The sequence below is a fragment of the Amblyomma maculatum genome, chromosome 3 (assembly GCF_055883805.1).
Source record: "Amblyomma maculatum isolate TAMU_Amacu chromosome 3, ASM5588380v1, whole genome shotgun sequence".
NCBI lineage: Eukaryota > Metazoa > Arthropoda > Arachnida > Ixodida > Ixodidae > Amblyomma > Amblyomma maculatum.
Genome location: NC_139346.1, coordinates 25147600 through 25164390, shown reverse-complemented (window position 1 = coordinate 25164390; position 16791 = coordinate 25147600). Strand labels below are relative to the sequence as shown.

At 47.1% G+C, this 16791-nt stretch overlaps 1 protein-coding gene across 1 annotated transcript in view; it reads left to right on the top strand.

Annotated features, from left to right (window-relative positions):
* LOC146194368 (uncharacterized) overlaps positions 1–14225 on the top strand; it is a 126002-nt gene extending 111777 nt beyond the window's left edge. The window contains exons 6-8 of the mRNA XM_084596536.1: positions 8885–9055; positions 11138–11251; positions 14079–14225. Coding sequence (XP_084452662.1) covers positions 8885–9055; positions 11138–11251; positions 14079–14225 — 432 coding nt within the window. The remainder of the gene's footprint in view (positions 1–8884; positions 9056–11137; positions 11252–14078) is intronic.
* The last annotated feature ends 2566 nt before the right edge of the window (positions 14226–16791 follow it).

Here is a 16791-nt window from a genome sequence, read left to right as displayed (position 1 = left end):
TCCCTATCATTGTACTGCCTGCCATTTACTATCACTATTTAGTCTTACACTATCAGTTCAGTTCAGTCGCTCAGTCATGTCCGACTCTTCGTGACCCTATGGACCATATCACGCCACGCTTTCCGGTCCCTCGCTATCTTCTTAACATCACATAGCTTCAGCTGCAGCGCCTCGAGGATGCAATCTAACCGCCGCGTTTGCTGCCTACCCCTTCTCTGGTGAACCTCAATCTTTCCCAGCATCAAATCTTTCACCAGCTACTCCTCTCTTCTCATCAGATGACCAAAGTTGCTGAGATTTCACTTTAGAATTTGACCCTCCAATGAGCAGTCAGGGTTTATGGTCGACAATATCGACTGATTAGATCTTCTGGCAGTCCAAGGAACTCTCAGCAGTCTGTGCCAGCACCACAATTCAAACGCGTCAATTCTTCGGCGGTCAGCCCTTTTCACAGTCCAACTCTCATCCATACATCACAACTGGAAGGAACATAGCACGAGTTATACGGATCTTGGTTGGCAGTCTAATGTCTCTGCTCTTTACTAGGCGGTCAAGGCTGTCAAAGCTATCCATGGCTCTCTTTCCCAGAAGCAGGCGTCTCCTAATTTTATGGCTGCAGTCTCCTTCCGAAGTAATCTTGGAGCCCAAGAAAAAATCTGTCACAGCTTCCACTTCTTGTTCCTTGATGCTCCAGGACTTGATAGGGCAAGACACCATGATCTTTCTCTTTTTAATGTTGAGTTGCACTTCACTTTCTGCCATTAAAGTGCTATCATCCGCATATCTAAGGTTGTTGATACGTTTTCCAGCAATCTTCACTCCAGCTGAAGACTCGTCCACACCGGCCTTCCTCATGATGCACTCAGCATATAGGTTAAATAGGCAGGGCGACAGTATGCAGCCTTGGCTCACTTCTTTCTCAATCGGAAACCAATCAGTAAGACCATGCCCAGTTCGGACTGTGGCCTCCTGCCCTTTATAACGGTTCCTGAGGAGACAGATGAGGTGAATTGGAACTGCCATCACTTGGAGAGCTTGCCACAATCTGCCACAATATCAAAACCCGGGAATTCTCCGCAATTTAAGACCAATATGTCTAGCTTCGTGCATAAGAAAATTAATAGAACAGGTTGCCCAAACCAGCTTGGTGGGCTTCATGACGCGAAACGGACTATGGCCACAGGACATGATCGGCTTCCGACCTCGCCTGTGTGTGCAGGACATCACCCCACTCAAACATTCAGAATCGAAGGACGCAAAGGCAATCCTGGCGCTAGGTCTCACGAAAGCTTTTGTTAATGGGAAACACGAGGCAATGCTAGAAAGATTGGACAAGTTAAAAGTAGGCACGAAAACGTGCAGCTACATCACAAATGTTTTGCTGGGCAGAACTGCTGGCATGAAATTTGCGCGTTAGAATGCATTGAGCTAGAGAGCAAGGGTACACCCCAGAGGTCAGTGATGTCACTCTACCCCTACGTTTCAACGTCGTCATGAGAGAACTCCTCGAAGACCTTTCAAAGCTCAAGGGACTGAAATTCAGCATGTACGCCGACAGCATGCTCTGTGTCAACCGAGGGAGCGATTCGACCGTCGAAAATCCAGTACAAGTCGCTACAGACATCATTGACGACTACCCGGCAGAGATATAATTTGCCTACTCTTCACGAAAATTCCATTTATATATTGCGTGGATAATCACGGTGCTTCGGCTCTGCTCTCAGAGCTCAACGTCACGCCGCTATCTCGAGCCATAGACGTGGCCGTGAGAACGACACACCGAGGCCTAGCCAGCGGGTCATAGCTGTTTTTTGGGAGCGCCCAATATTCTTCCTCCGTGTTGTAGCAGCATCCGCGCGCTCCAGCGTGACCGCTTTGTTTCTCTCCGGATGCAGATACTGTCCACCGAGATGAGAGAAGAGGGGGATGGAGGGGCAGTCAGGTGTACTACGGCAGTCCGCCTCACCCCCGCCCTTTCCGCAGCAGCTCCGGGGGAAGGAGGCCGGGAGGGGAAAGAAGAGAGCTCCCCGTGGACAAGAGAAAGAGGGTGTTCGCCGCGTCTTGTGGGCGAGGGGAGTGCTGATTTCCCACTCCCTTCCTCCATTAATCGTGACCTCCACCTGGGCGCCGTTTTCCACCTTGAAGCCGCAAGGCTGGTCCCTCAGCAGGACCATGCCGCATCACAGGAGCCAGGACTCGAGTTGGTAGGCTCTGCCCCAAGTGCCACGGTGAAAAGGAGGACGGCCGCCCCATATGTTGGGCGGGCTCCGCGCTAAAGTCTGCTGAAATCCTCGCCACCGGCGCCATGGGGGAAGATGAAGGGGCGAAACACACTGGCCCGACACCCATTCAGGGCCTCCGGTACGCTCGGTGTGCGCTGCTCTCCCACGGCCGCGCCGACTCCCCGAGGATTGTATATCAAGGCAACAGGCTGCGTTCCTTCATGCACCAGGCCTCTTGCAGAGCTCCGTGCACAGGAACCGTGCCGGTATGCGTATCTAGACGGGCCGAGTTCGTTGGCGCAAGACGTCTAGCACCATCAAGCTTTGCGGTCGGCAGTGTTGACATTGGGCGAGCGCGCCGATTTCGATATTATGCCTCTGATTACGAAGGTCTCGCAGTAGAACCGCCTGCACGCGAACTCGCGCGTCTGCCGTTAGTTCGCCGTCAGTTCAAGCCGCACAGGCAGCCAACGCCGCCGGCACTGCTTTGTGCGTAATCTCCATGCTAGAAGCACTCCCTCTTCTTTCAGCGATCGCGCTGACTGAGGGGGTTGTAGCGATGCCCATGGAATAGTTGTGCGCGTGGTCTCGCATGCGCAGCATTTGACGATCCTTCAGCAATTTCACTGTCGGTGGGTGCTACAGAGTCACGGTTTGCGTGATCCCACGTTCGCAGCATTTTTCCTGTTGTCGGAGCGAATTCCTTGGCTTCGAATGCGTAATCGCGCTGGAGGACCGTGTCTTCCACCCTGATTGCCAATCTCTCTGTACACGTAGTCATAGCTAGCCATCTGACTTGCAGTGCTCTTACCGCAGCTGCGGTTGGCCTTCCCATTGTCGTTGCTCATAATCTCGCGCAATCGTTTTGTCTAGTCGTCGATACCTGCCGGGACCTTCCTTTCATGCACAGAGCTAAGGAAATGGCATGCCAGTAAAAATTCCAGTAGTTATGTATTCACCCTAGAGTTTCATTATATTCCGACATCGGCGCTCGCTCCTTTGAAGAATAACTGCTTTGCATCCCTCACCTGAGGTGTCATCAGTTGGCACATATTGCAGCAAAGCTTAAAGCAGGAAGTCTTCAACTCCCTCGTAGCAATACCAGCTACACTGGAGTTAACTAACGCCAACTACACTACAAAACAGCGCAATTTGACCTGAATTGTCGGGGAGTTCTGTCTTTTCAATAAGGCTCTCGACCCTCGTATGACGCAAAATGAGCCTTCCTACTAACAAGCTCTTAACTGCCAAACGCAACCTCGACAGGGCATATCCCCACTATTACGAGATGCACGTACTCAGCAGGCTTCCGCAACAAGGCGCTCCCAGCTGCGACCTCCTTCAACACAAATGTGGTGCACCACAGCTTCTAGTGACATCGCGCCTGCGACCATAATTCGCACTACCTTTTCGAACGGCATCTGGCTGCTTGTGAACTGACCTGCCGAATGCGAGTGACCTCGCCGCATATCCATGCGACGCCACTCCAGTTAACTTTTCTCTCGACTCTCCTGAGCCGCTGAACTTTGAGCCTATGCTGGGTGGGCTTCGGCAGCGCTCCCACCCGCATTCTCCGCCGTGCAGACTGCGGTTTCGAGCCAACGGTGAAAACGGACTTACCGCACCAGCGGTTCTGAGCCGAGGGGAAAAAATGGGCACTTTACCGTGAGCTCGACCAACGGGCCGGCTTTCCCGAGCGGGTGTAAACGGTAGCGTCGGCAACTGGCAGCAGCTTGACGAGAAGCTGAGGATCTCCTTGAGAATGACTCTTTCGGCGGACGACATCTGTGGTTTCACTCGAGGCATATCGGAGCAGCAGTGGGAAGCATCTGCCATCTGTCTAAGCCTCGCATACTGGCCAGGATCTCAGAGCGGATTTTCAGGCGACTTACTGCATGGAATTCCACCATTTTTTTAGCTAGCCTGTCCAACTGGACTGCCAGTCGGTTCCCGCATTGGTGCGCCATTTTGTGGGGGTTATCACGGGACTCGGACTTTGATCTCAGAACCTCTAGCCAAGCCGCTATCTCGGGAAGGGTTGAGCGGGGAGGGGGGAGAAGGGGCCACCCGGCGGGCTGCGGCAGTCCGCCTCACCCCCGCCCTTTCTGTAGCAGCTCTGGGGGAAAGAGGCCGGGAGGGGAAATATGAGAGCTACCCGTTGAAGAGAGAGGATATTCGCAGCGTCATGCGGGCGAAGGGAATGTTCAATTCTCACAATATATATGGTTCGAAACACCTAGGGTGCAATGCACTGACGGAAATAAACATTAAGGTGCAATGTACACATGTACAAAATCGTAGCCCGATACTGCAGTCGCACGGTCACAATGGTGAAACTGTCAATAGTCACGTGATGCAGGCCCTTAGTGTAATCAGGCGAGTGGTCAATAAAATCCGATGACTAAAAAAGAAACTTAGTAAAACGAGTAAAGGCATACGTCTTCAGATGGATAAGACATGCAACGCCGTACCTGAACGAAAATTGTGGAAAGGGAAAGGTTCTTTCTCTAATGAGGAAATGCACCAAGAGAGCATTAGTACTACCCACATGCACATCCATGGAGAGCATGTTGGCTATAGGGGTGTAGGCCATGCGAACCTTGCGACTTGACTCAGTACAATAGACACAGGAGGAGCTACCTGTCCAATGTTGAAAGAAAGCTACATCGGAGCCTCACGCAAAAGACAGAAATAGACAGAGACGTCAAAGAAGATATGGAGGATCCCCCTGCCGAAAAACATATATCCATAACAAACCATAAGCTAACCTGAACTTACTATATCGGGCATTCACTAGCTCAGGGTTTATCAATCAGCGGCTATCGCTGCTGCTCACTGCATTGCGCATTTAATCGGTCTACCTTCATTCACTTTCGATCAACGATCCTTCGTCTCCTTTCGGCAGTGGGCCTTAGTTCAGTTCTCGCTCCATCCAAATACCCGAACTTTCTTTGGACTCGATACAATTCATTTGATTGCAGGAATTTCTTGTCGATCTGGATATTTTTCGTGTGTTTTTGGGCTCCGGGGTGATCACGTAATCATCATCATCAGCAGAAGCAGCAGCAGCCTAACTATACCCACTGCAGGGCGAAGGCCTCTCCCATATTTCTCCCCTTAACCCGGTTCTGTGCTAGCTGCATCCACTCGACCCCCGCGAACTTCTTAACCTCATCCACCCACCTAACTTTCTGCCGCCCCCTGCTACGCTTTCCTTCTCTTGGAATCCAGTTTGTTACCCTAAGCGACCATCGGTTATCCTCTCTTCGCACTACATGTCCTGCCCATGCCCCATTTCTTCTTCTTACTTTCCACTAGAATGTCGGTAACTTGAGTTATTTCTCTGACCCACTCTGCACGCTTCCTATCTCTTAATGTTGCCCCTACCATTTTTCGTTCCATAGCCCTCTGGGTTGCCCTCAACTTACGTAGAACTCTCTTAGTTAGCCTCCACGTTTCAGCCCCATAGGTGAGCACAGGTAAGATGCAACTGTTGTATACTTTCCTCTTGAGCGATACCGGTAAGCTGCTAGTCATAATCTGCGAGTGCTTGCCAAATACGCTCCATCCCAATCTTATTCTCCTTGTTATTCCCTTTTCATGGTCCGGATCTGCGGTTACTACCTGTCCTAAGTAGACATAATCGCCTGCTACTTTCAGTACTTCGCTACCTAATGTAAACTGCTGTTCCTTCTCGAGGCTATTGAACATTACCTTAGTCTTCTGCATATCGATTTTCAAGCCTACCTTTCTACTTTTCCTGTCTAGGTCATCAATCATTATTTGCAGTTCATCCCCCGAGTCGCTTAGCAAGGCAATGTCATCAGCAAATCGCAGATTGCTGAGGTATTCTCCATCTACCCTTATCCCTAACTGCTCCCATTCAAAGTCTCTGAATACCTCCTCTAAGCAAGCTGTGAATAATACTGGGGAGATTGTGTCTCCTTGCCTAACACCTTTCTTTATGGGAATTTTGTTACTTTCTTTATGCAGAATTATGGTTGCTGTGCAGCCATTATATATATCTTCCAGCACTTTCACGTATGGCTCGTCTACCCCCTGATTTCGCAATACCTGCATCACCGCCGATGTTTCAACTGAGTCCAATGCGCTTCCGTAATCAATGAATGTTATGTATAAGGGCTGGTTATATTCCAAGCATTTTTCTATCACCTGATTGATGGTATGGATATGATCGATAGTAGAGTACCGTTTCCGAAAACCTGCTTGATCCTTTGTTTAATTGCAGTCTAAGGTTGTCCTGAGTCTATTAGCGATTACCTTAGTAAATACCTTGTACGTAACAGACAGTAAGCTGATTGGTCTGTGATTTTTAAGGTCCTTAGAGTCCTCTTTCTTGTGAATGAGGATAATGTTTGCATTCTTCCATGGTTCCGGTACCGTCGATGACACCAGGCACTGCGTATACAGGGTGGCCAGGTTTTCTAGCACGATATCCCCCCCGTCCTTCAGCAAATCTGTACTTATCTGATCCTCTCCAGCTGATTTCCCCCTTTTCATAGTTTCTAGTGCTTTCTTGACCTCGTCCTTCGTCACTGGTGGAACGTCTGACTGTTTTTCCCTACCGCCAATCTCATTACGGTCCTGACTACTTTGGCTACTGTAGAGATCTGTATAGACCTCCTCGGCTACTTTGACTGTCTTGTCCATATTCGTGTTGACGTTGCCCGCCTTGTCTCTTATCGCATACATCTGGTTTTTGCCTATGCCCAATTTCTTCTTTACCGCTTTAAGGCTTCCCCCGTTCTTTACAGCATGTTCAATTTTATCCATGTTATACTTTCTTATATCAGCCACCTTGCGCTTATTGTTTAGCTTTGATATCTCGGCCAATTTGATCTGGTCTGTTCGATTGGAAGCTTTCATACTCTGGCGTTTCTTAATCAAATCTTTCGTCTCTTTAGGCAGCTTACCGGTATCCTCTCTAACTATCCTACCGCCTACTTCTGCCGCACACTCAGTAATGATATCTCGAATGATATCACGTCATAGTCTTCTGCGGTTTTTGCCAATCTGCGGTTTTTGCACCGTTGTTCTGTGGACAACATAGGCTGAGGGAATTTCTGTTTACTCGGTACACAGGGTATTCATTTTGAAATACGCGGATTAGAGCATTCACAACCTAAGAAATGCTGTTAACTACTCGTTCATATAAATAGCACCTTACCGGCATCACTAAAGAGGAAGGTATATAACGGTTGTATCTTAGCTGTGTTGACCTGTTGGGCTGAAACGTGGAGGCTAGTCACATCGGTTATACTTAAGTTGAGGACAACGCCAAGAACTGTTGCACGGAAAAGGCAGGTTTAATGTAAGAGAAAGGAAGTGTGCAGATTGGGTAAGAGAAATAACTCGAGTTAATGACAATCTAGTTAAAATGAAGAAGCATAAAGAGGCATGGGCAAGGCATGTAGTGCGAATAGGATAACCGATGGTCAAAAAGGGCAACAAATTACATACGAAGAGAAACCATCCATAGCAAGAGGCGGCAGAAAGTTCAGGTGGGCGGATCAGGTTAGTACGTTTTCAGGGGTCAAGTGGATGTAGCTAGCGCATTACCGGGTTAATTTTAGGAAAATGGGAGAGACATTCTCCATGCAGAGGGTATAGCCGGGCTGAACGCTGATGACGAGGATGAGGATATCCTCGCCTAGGGACTCCTGTCTGCTACTCCGAAAACATTCAGGCAGGTATTCCTCACTTGTTGGGGCTTTGGTCGGCGCTGAAAACTACATGAATTCGACATTTGGCAGCAGCGCGTCTCCCGCCGAACAACCGATCCTCTCATACTGCGTAGACGCAGGGGCTCGAACCCGCTTCCTCCTCGACCGCATTAGATCCACAACCTTTTTTGTTTTCATTTATTTCACAGCTATTGTTTCTCTTAACTTCCTATAAGGCTTCAGGCAATAAAGAACATTAATAAAAGTTAGTCCAAAGAGGGGATTGTGTCGCCCTCTCTTAGAATGTCTGACTGACTGAATACTCGAACACAACGCTTCGTGCATTAAACAAAATCATCCGACACAAACAGCTTTTATCCTGCTATTACGCCGCAATTGCATAGTTTGCCCAATTGTAGTTTGTGTGAATAAATATGAATAATGATCACGCAAGCAAGTACTTTGTTAACAGGTATGGTTACGGACTGTATAAATGGTTACTTGTATAATGTAAAACGATACGGGTAAAGTGTAATTTGATCAAAACAAGAGCTCGATTTAGCGCAGTTCGAATCTTGGAGCAATATGTTCACATACACGCCTAAAACTGATTTGTTTTAAGCTGTCGAAGATTAGAATAGAGTGTCTTATCCGAAGCAGTGAAACTTTACCGCTGAGTTGTGGGGTTTATTAAGCAAGACTACGTTTCTATCTTTAAAAAGATGCCTTAAGGAGGGCTATTCTAATAGCATATTTACGACGAACACAATTATAAAATGAAACCGAACGCTATAAGAGCAGGCAGTTGCGGCTGTTATGAAGTGGATGGCCTTGCATATGGCAGAGGCGTATCTCCAAGTTCACCCTTCCGTGCGCTTATTTTCTCGTATATTTTTACGATTTCCTAGAAAGTATTGTCCGATGATTCTCGTGCCTATTTACTTTCACCCGTTTTTCTTTATTGAACACCTCCCACAGGCCGTCATGAAGGACGACATCAAGAAACGGCTCACTGACGTCGCGAGACATGGACGATACGCGATATTATCGTTTGCCATGTATGCGAAGACGTACCGCATGAAGCCCACGTGGAGCAACGTTTCGGTTCGCGAGGCGTCCGAGAGTAGCCTGAACATGGACTACGCAGCGGTGAGTGGGCGCATGCAGTAAGCTTATGTACTTTGTTGGGCTTCACAATTTTCCATACGCTGGCATAAAAGAAAATCAAAGCAGACCAAAGAAAGTAGGCAAAAGAAGTCATTGTACTTGTCGCTAAATGAGCTGGATATACAACCAATTCACCAAATTGTTTTTTGTCGTAATAATTGCGAAAGAGAATTTAAGATTTCTGATATCTTCCAACAGAACCTTAATGATAACTTTACAGCGGAAGCCCTACTTCCATGCCAAACGTCAAGGCCAACTGACACCGAACATTCGACGTTAGGTTGAGGCATTCTTTTCTGCCGATTCGCGTGAGTGTGAACATTATTGTTCGCCATGAGACAGAGTTTTCATACCAATGACCAGAGGCCCCCCGACTGAAGTGACTCGGTCTCTGTTCTCACAATTGAAGTTCCCCCAATGATCAGTGGATGCTTGCCTGTGAATCTATGCAGATCTCGAGGGAGCGTCTCCACTGAAGACATTGGGCGGGACGGGGGTGGTATATGTTGGCTACAAAAATAGATTCCATACTGTTTGTGTGGCGCATGATGCCGGGTAAGGGTATTGTCGAAGTGAACTGAGACTCTAGTTAGCAGTTTGTATCCTATAGAAGAAGTTTGGGCGTCACGGTGAATGTGGGGAGGAGAAATTGACGGGCAGCGCGCTTGTCCAGGAAGTTGTCACAGTTCTGTTGGAGGAAAAGTAGTTTGTTATAATTGTCTGCCCTGCCATTACAGAGCCTTGGGGTTTGAGGTTTGCGCGTGATTTTCGGGAGTAGATTGAAGCGGCGTGATGTCGGGTGGGATGATGGCTCGCCGTGCACTTGTTGCTAGTATGATGAATGCGGATTTTTATCTTCCCTGGTGTCTGCTGGATGCAGCCAACCACCTTGTAATCTGTACAGAAGAATGTAGAGGGCTTGCATAATGGCGGGGCTGAACACATTAAGAAGTCGATTTCATTTTTAGAGGCATAAACAGGTTTGGGGTGCGACCTGATGCCGGTGAACACCTCTGGCAACGCACTCCCTCACCAGAACAGGAGTTGGCCACCCTGGTGCAGTAATTGGCCGTAACCTCTCATGATAAGCTCCACAAAACCCCGGCCCTCAGTCACCTGCGGCTGCGGAACAACTGACCACGGCGGCGGTCAGACCTGTGACGCAGCAGGGGATGCTAAGAAAGCCTGGCTCCGCTGGACAGGCTGCCATTGGAAACTGACCCTGGCAACGTTTAACGCTAGAACACTAGCTAGTGAAGCTAGTTTAGCAGTGCTATTAGAGGAACCAGAGGGTATGAAATGGGATGTTAGGGCTTAGTGAGGTTAGGAGGCCGAATGAGGCATATACTGTACTGAAGGATGGGCATGTACTGTGTTATCGAGGTCTACCGGAAAGACGAGAACTATGAGTAGGTTTCCTTGTCAATAAGTATATAGCGGATAATATAGATGAATTCTATAGTATTAATGAGAGGGTGGCGGGCATCGTAATTAGGCTTAATAAGCGGTATAAACTGAAGGTTGTACTGGCCTATGCACCTACATGTAGTTATGATGAGCAGGCAGTTGAAAGTTTCTACGAAGATGTAGAATCGGCAATGCGAAAAGTAAAGACGCAGTATACTGTACTAATGGGCGACTTTAATGTCAAGGTAGGGAAAAAGCAGGCAGGAGACCAGGCAGTAGGTGACTATGGCATTGGTTCTAGGAATAGCAGGTGGGAGTTACTAGTTGAGTTTGCAGAGCGCAATAACTTCCGAATCATGAATACCTTCTTCAGCAAACGTAAGAACCGGAAATGGACATGGAAAAGTCCTAACGGGGAGACTAAAAATGAAGTTAAATTAGCCGTGGTGAATATAAAAATAGTGCTGGCAGCAACTCGTAAAAACTGGGGACAATAAATAGACATGAAATAGGAAATTCCTCGCTACTACCGTGGGCGCAGTCGCCGTAGTGGCGCTGATAATACCAAGAGTAGCTGATGCACCCAAGAAGCGTCTAGACTACAAGCACAGACCTGCATGTGAACTGAGTACTTGTGAACGGCTTTCTAATTTGAAGGTATGCAAGATGAAGGCGGAAAAGGAAAGCTCTGACCCTGGGACGATGTACGCCGCCGACCATCATAAGAGATTCCTCGCGCTGTTCGACTCACCCTTAACGTTTGCGTCCAAGGTAAGCCTCAAACTTAAACAATAGGCACAAAATTCAGACAGCTGGTATTCTGGCTGTTGACGCTGACTGTAACTGGGAAACGTATTTCGCGCGGTGGCGGTAATGACTACCACTGCGACCCTTTGGTTTGAGCGCCTGTCTAGGCACCAGCATGCGGTTGGCAGCCAACCCACCACTGGGTTCCTACCGGTAAATTTGGTGCGAACATATACCTCCCTACCGGCCTTACGCGCCGGGTCTACGAACAGCAGACGGTAAATAAACCCCGCTGTAACTCTCATGGTAAAAGCCCACTTTAGAGCAACCACTCTATTGTACACCGTATTTTTACGCTGGACCCTAGCAGCAGCAGAGGTTTCAGCAATTCTCGTAAAAAAGCCACATACAGATTTTTCCCCTGAGGAGAATATTTGTTTACTGAGGGTAGAGCGTCTATGAGTCATTCATCAGCGCAACGTCTTGGTGCAATTCTTTGTTTCCAGGGAATTCCACTCGGAAGAGCCGAATAGTGGACAGGCCTGCGAAATCCTCTAGAAACATAAGTGGAGTCTCACCATCCAACAGACACATCATTAATATTTCATTGATTGCGATCACATTTAATGGCATTGCTTCTTGCTAACTAGGCCACCTAAAAACATGTTAAGCAAATATGTGGTGCTGAGGGGTAAAATTTTCCGCTCTGGTGCATTTGCTGCTGCAAAACACAGCAACTACTTCGAGACTTTATTTGATATTAAAATTATTTGCTTTAAAATTAGTAGAATTGTATGAATTCAGAAAAAAATAACTGGGAGTTTAGCCTGGGACAATTTATTCACAACTTGGTATGTGCAAGCACGATTAGCTCGGATTTTGCATGGTTTACCATGACTTTCCAAGGCTTCGCTTATAAGCTCAGTTATAATTATTGTATGCAAACGCAGTTGGCAGGCATGATGCAAATGAAAATCCCCTCTTAATCAAGGTCCTCGACTCTACTTTTTCATCGATCATATGCATACTATCAACCGGTGGTAGAAAAATATCTATTATGCGAAGTCATTTGACTCAGTTGAAACATCAGCCCCAGTTATGCAGGCATCGATAAATCAGAGTGTAGTCGAGCCATCCGTGAAAGCACTGCAAGATGGCTAAAGTGGCTGCACAGCAATAATAGTTCTTCATAAGGAAAATAATAACGTTCATATAAAGAAATCTGTTAGGAGAAGAGGCGCGATCTCTCTAGTACTATTCGCAGATTGCTTTCAGGAACCATTGAGACATGGAACCGGAGTACCTAAAGATAACGGTTGGTGTAGAATACCTCAGTGGTCTGCGGTACGCTGATGATATCGCCTTGCTAAATAACTCAGAGCACGAATTTAAAAAAAAAGTGATTGATGAGAGACAGGAAAAGATGAAAGGTAGGGTAGGCCTAAAATTAGTATGGAGAAGACTAAGGAAAGGTTCAATAGCCTCAGAAATAAACTGCAGTTTACAGTACGCAGCGAAGTATTGCAAGTGGTAGGCGAATATATCTACTTAGGACAGGTGGAAATTTTGCGTAACCGTTGATGCGATATTCTGTTTATGCTAATAATGAAGCTTTAGGCATGAGCAAAATGACATGCACTCGGCATGCTATACGAAATACCAATAGTGTGTTACAGTGGCAGTCACAAAATTAAAAGAAGACGTGAGCACGGGCACCACTCTCAAATCATGTGAAAAGCGTGCAAAGGGTACTGCAGTCCGTTTAATATTTTGCCTAGAGTTTACCATCTACGAAGCTACACAGAGCACGCAGAGGCTAGGGGGACACACGTGGAAAGGTCCGGATGAGCAATGCGGCGAAAGCACGTATACGCTCACCACCACTACCAAGAATCTTTCTCGGTCTTGTTTATGCCGTCGCTCTGATTGGAAAAGCTGCTTCTTGAGGCCGCGCCCGTGTCGCCTCGTGCGGGTAATCCAAACTTTGTGGAGGGAAACGGTTCCAACTCACGAGTCTTTCCGATGAATCTTTCATATTCACCAGCGAACAGAGCGAGTGATAGGACATATGAATGTCCTTGATCACATTTAATGCTTTCGCACTAAAACAAACTAATCGGAGCGGATTAGAAGCATTCGGTATCGAACCCAGATACACGGGTTCAGCAGCCGAGCCACTGAGACGAGTGCTTTCGCTCGTTATAACCCTAGTTTAGACACGATAAAACATAAGCCATTTGGCGCGGTGGCATACAGATGGAGGTGCGCCGTCGATGATCTCGGACGCCACGGATAAACCTCCGCCATTTAATTCGGTAGCTTCAAGATGGTGCTATATGTACTGTTGAATTTGCAGCTTTCCATGCTTTTCAAAATTGGTACAACAAAGATAAACGCTGCCATTTTTACCACATTGTTTGTTGGACGTGAAAAGGCTTATCACATAGCACACGAACGCTTCAGCGGCTTGTCTGGAGAAAACACGACCCGTTAGAGTGAGATTCGGTACTGTGACCTTTCGCTCAGCGGCTCGATCACCGTCTTTTGGACGCAGCGGTGTCTTTTTGCAATATTCTCGTCGTAGTTGGCCGGACGCAGATTTAATCGCAGCCCATTGGCAGAAGCCTTTTGGATGCCATCTGCCTAATATTCCGCATGAAACTGGTGATGACGTGGTGTCATTGTCTCCCAGCCCTTTTTAGCTAGTTCGTAGTATGCAAATGTCAAAACAGCGCATTCGTTGCACTCGCTGCACTTGACAAAGCCGCTGTCGTTTATTGGCTATGTGATGCTACATGGCTTTGATCTGGCTTTACGCCAATTCGGTTTTCTGTGCACTCGTATTCTGCAGACCAAGGAAAGGCTCAGGGTGATGCCGAGAAATTTCACCGGTCTGGCCGTGTACAATGTGGAGATGGACGACTACAGAGGTACCTGCGGAAAGGGGCGGTTCCCTCGCCTAAGAGCCATCAAGGAGGCGCTTGAGAAGAGACTGTAAATGAAGGAGGGCATGCTAGGGCTTGTCTCTTTGAACATGTCATGATAGTTATCTCTACCTTAAAATCCGCCCTTTCTGTGCTACTTGTCAAGAAATTTTATGTGATCTGTACTCAAGTTGCTATTTATAGCATGTCATAAGCAAAGGCGCATGATGATTATCTATTTTCAATGTTATTTCGTTTTGCATGCTTTCTATTGTGCTCGAATAATTTGTGCCGTGATTATAGCTGTCATTGTGTAACCCAATCCTTCAATAGACTCGACAGAGGCTAGTAGTATGTTTGAAATAAAGAAATAAAAATTAACCGCCTCAAATAATTTTTGGTGGCATCACAAACATGTCCTGAGCTCAATGCAGCGCCGATGCCGTATCGGTTTTGAATATTTTGCCACGATGAGCGCATGCTGAGTCGACAAATAGGAATTTGGTGGATACTGGTAATTAGCAATTATGTGTTTCTGAATTTGATGAGGGGATTAATAACACTAGCAAAAATAAGTTTAGTCTGTAATGGCTTCATTGTTGATGTCGTCGCCTAGCACTTCCGTGGAAACGCACTTCCCATCATCCAGAGTCCCCAATGTACGGCCATTTTTTCAACAATTCTTGCCCAGTCTCACTGCAGGCGTTTATGGTTTCAGCACTACCCAAGAAAATCTAAACGGAGCAGCAGAAACCACACGCGCACCTGAGTACACCACTTACATAGTGCTGCGTGCCATGCGTACATGTTAGATGCAGTGAACTTGAATCGGACATTCACGCTGCCATAATTGAGGCGTTCTAGAAGCGTAGTTTGCAACATGCAAAATTACTCGAACTTACAACGTCAACTTTTATGCATTGGAGCCGAGCGTTACGGGTCACGTTGGAAAGTGCGACGCTGCGTTCCCGGTGAGCATATTTCGCGCGAGGGATGATGCGAACAGGAGAGTACAAGGTGAGCGTCAACGTGTAAATACCGAAGTACAAGCCTTAATAAGTACATTGTGGCTATGCAATACTTTGTGAGCTATGCCTATCGCCAGAAGGCTAATTGCTCATTTCCTTTTGGTGCAGCACCCCATCAATGCTTCGATTACAATAGTTGACCGGATGCTTATGGAGCGTATCATTCTTATCCTGATCACCAAACGCCAAAGAACACAGACAATGGCATTTCTCAGAAAACAAAAGACATTCTGAAATGCAGAGAGGCATGAACAGCAAATCGGAAATTTGAATTCAGAAAAAAACTATCAAGGTTTAACTATTCTTAGAGCCTGCGATTAAAGTAATCGCTATAGGTTGGCTAGACACGGTGTCTGTCGTCTTACTTCTTTAAGTAATTCACTGTGTTGGAAACTTCTCATTTCCTCTTCAGATATATTGCTAGGTCCTGGCTCGCTCTTTTACAGAGTATACCCACTTACCGAAGCAATGGGAACACGGCTCTTCAAACATATACGAATGCGTGTCATCAACAATGTCGTCAAATGGTAGTCATACCAAGGACGTCAACGTCGACTGCAAGCATACAAAATTTATTGTGAAATGTTAAGGGTCAAAATCAAACTTCATGACATCGCGGTGAGCTGGCCACTATCGTTTATTGTGGTTACCAAAGTGAGATGGGCGGACGTGAAGGGCGTTCACACCTCGAATTTCGCGCCGCAGATAAAACCTTATTCGGGACCTGAATTGTAAGTTTTTAGGTTCTTTAGTTTTCCGTTTGCATTTTTATTGAATAGGTCAAACTCTGTGCATGACCGCCCATTGAAATGGCCTTATTGTGATTGCCATTGTATACCGTCCTATTAATCCTTCTTTGACATCATTTGATTTGTTGCTATAGCGAATTATGAGGTTCAGGGATTTCACTGACATGATTAGACTTTAGCATGTAGGGCAGCTATTGCTCTAGATACGTCAGACACGTAGCCTTAGGGAGATCGTCGTGCAAAACGCGCAAAGGTGACTCACAGAGGCACTGAAGAACTACGACCAGTAAACGTGGGTCCACTGAAGAATTTTCCCACAGAAGACCATCGTGCACAAAAAAAAAAAAAAGCGGCCAATAGCTCTACGGGTATGCGAGGCGTTCAAGAGTTGCGGGAGCCAGCGGCGAATGGCTGACGCACTGGCAACGCGTCAGCATATACATCAAGTGCGACGGGACGTCCAGCTTACGAACTTGGTGTTCGCGCTCACAGACATAGCTTTTACGTCCCAGAGTCACGAAGATTCGTTCACGTCTTGTAAACGTTTTGTAATTTAGTTGAGCAAGTGCTTCGGTGACCCTGTGACAACGAAGCATGGCAAACAGACGTTCACCGGGCTAAGCTTCCTGGAGAGGCCTGCACCCAGTACATTGAGGCGTTCATGAAGCTTTGCAAAGTCGGTTTTCCTCGCATATCTGACGAAAGAAAGGTTGTGGGGTTTTTATAAGGTGATAAATGCGTTTTCCCCGCTTAGTCGCGGCTGACAGTCTAAACCGCCGACCCCACCCAATGATTGCGTGTGCTACCCAGCATGCGCCGACTTCTGCGGGCCGTGCTCTTCGGAACAAAGGAACCACACATGC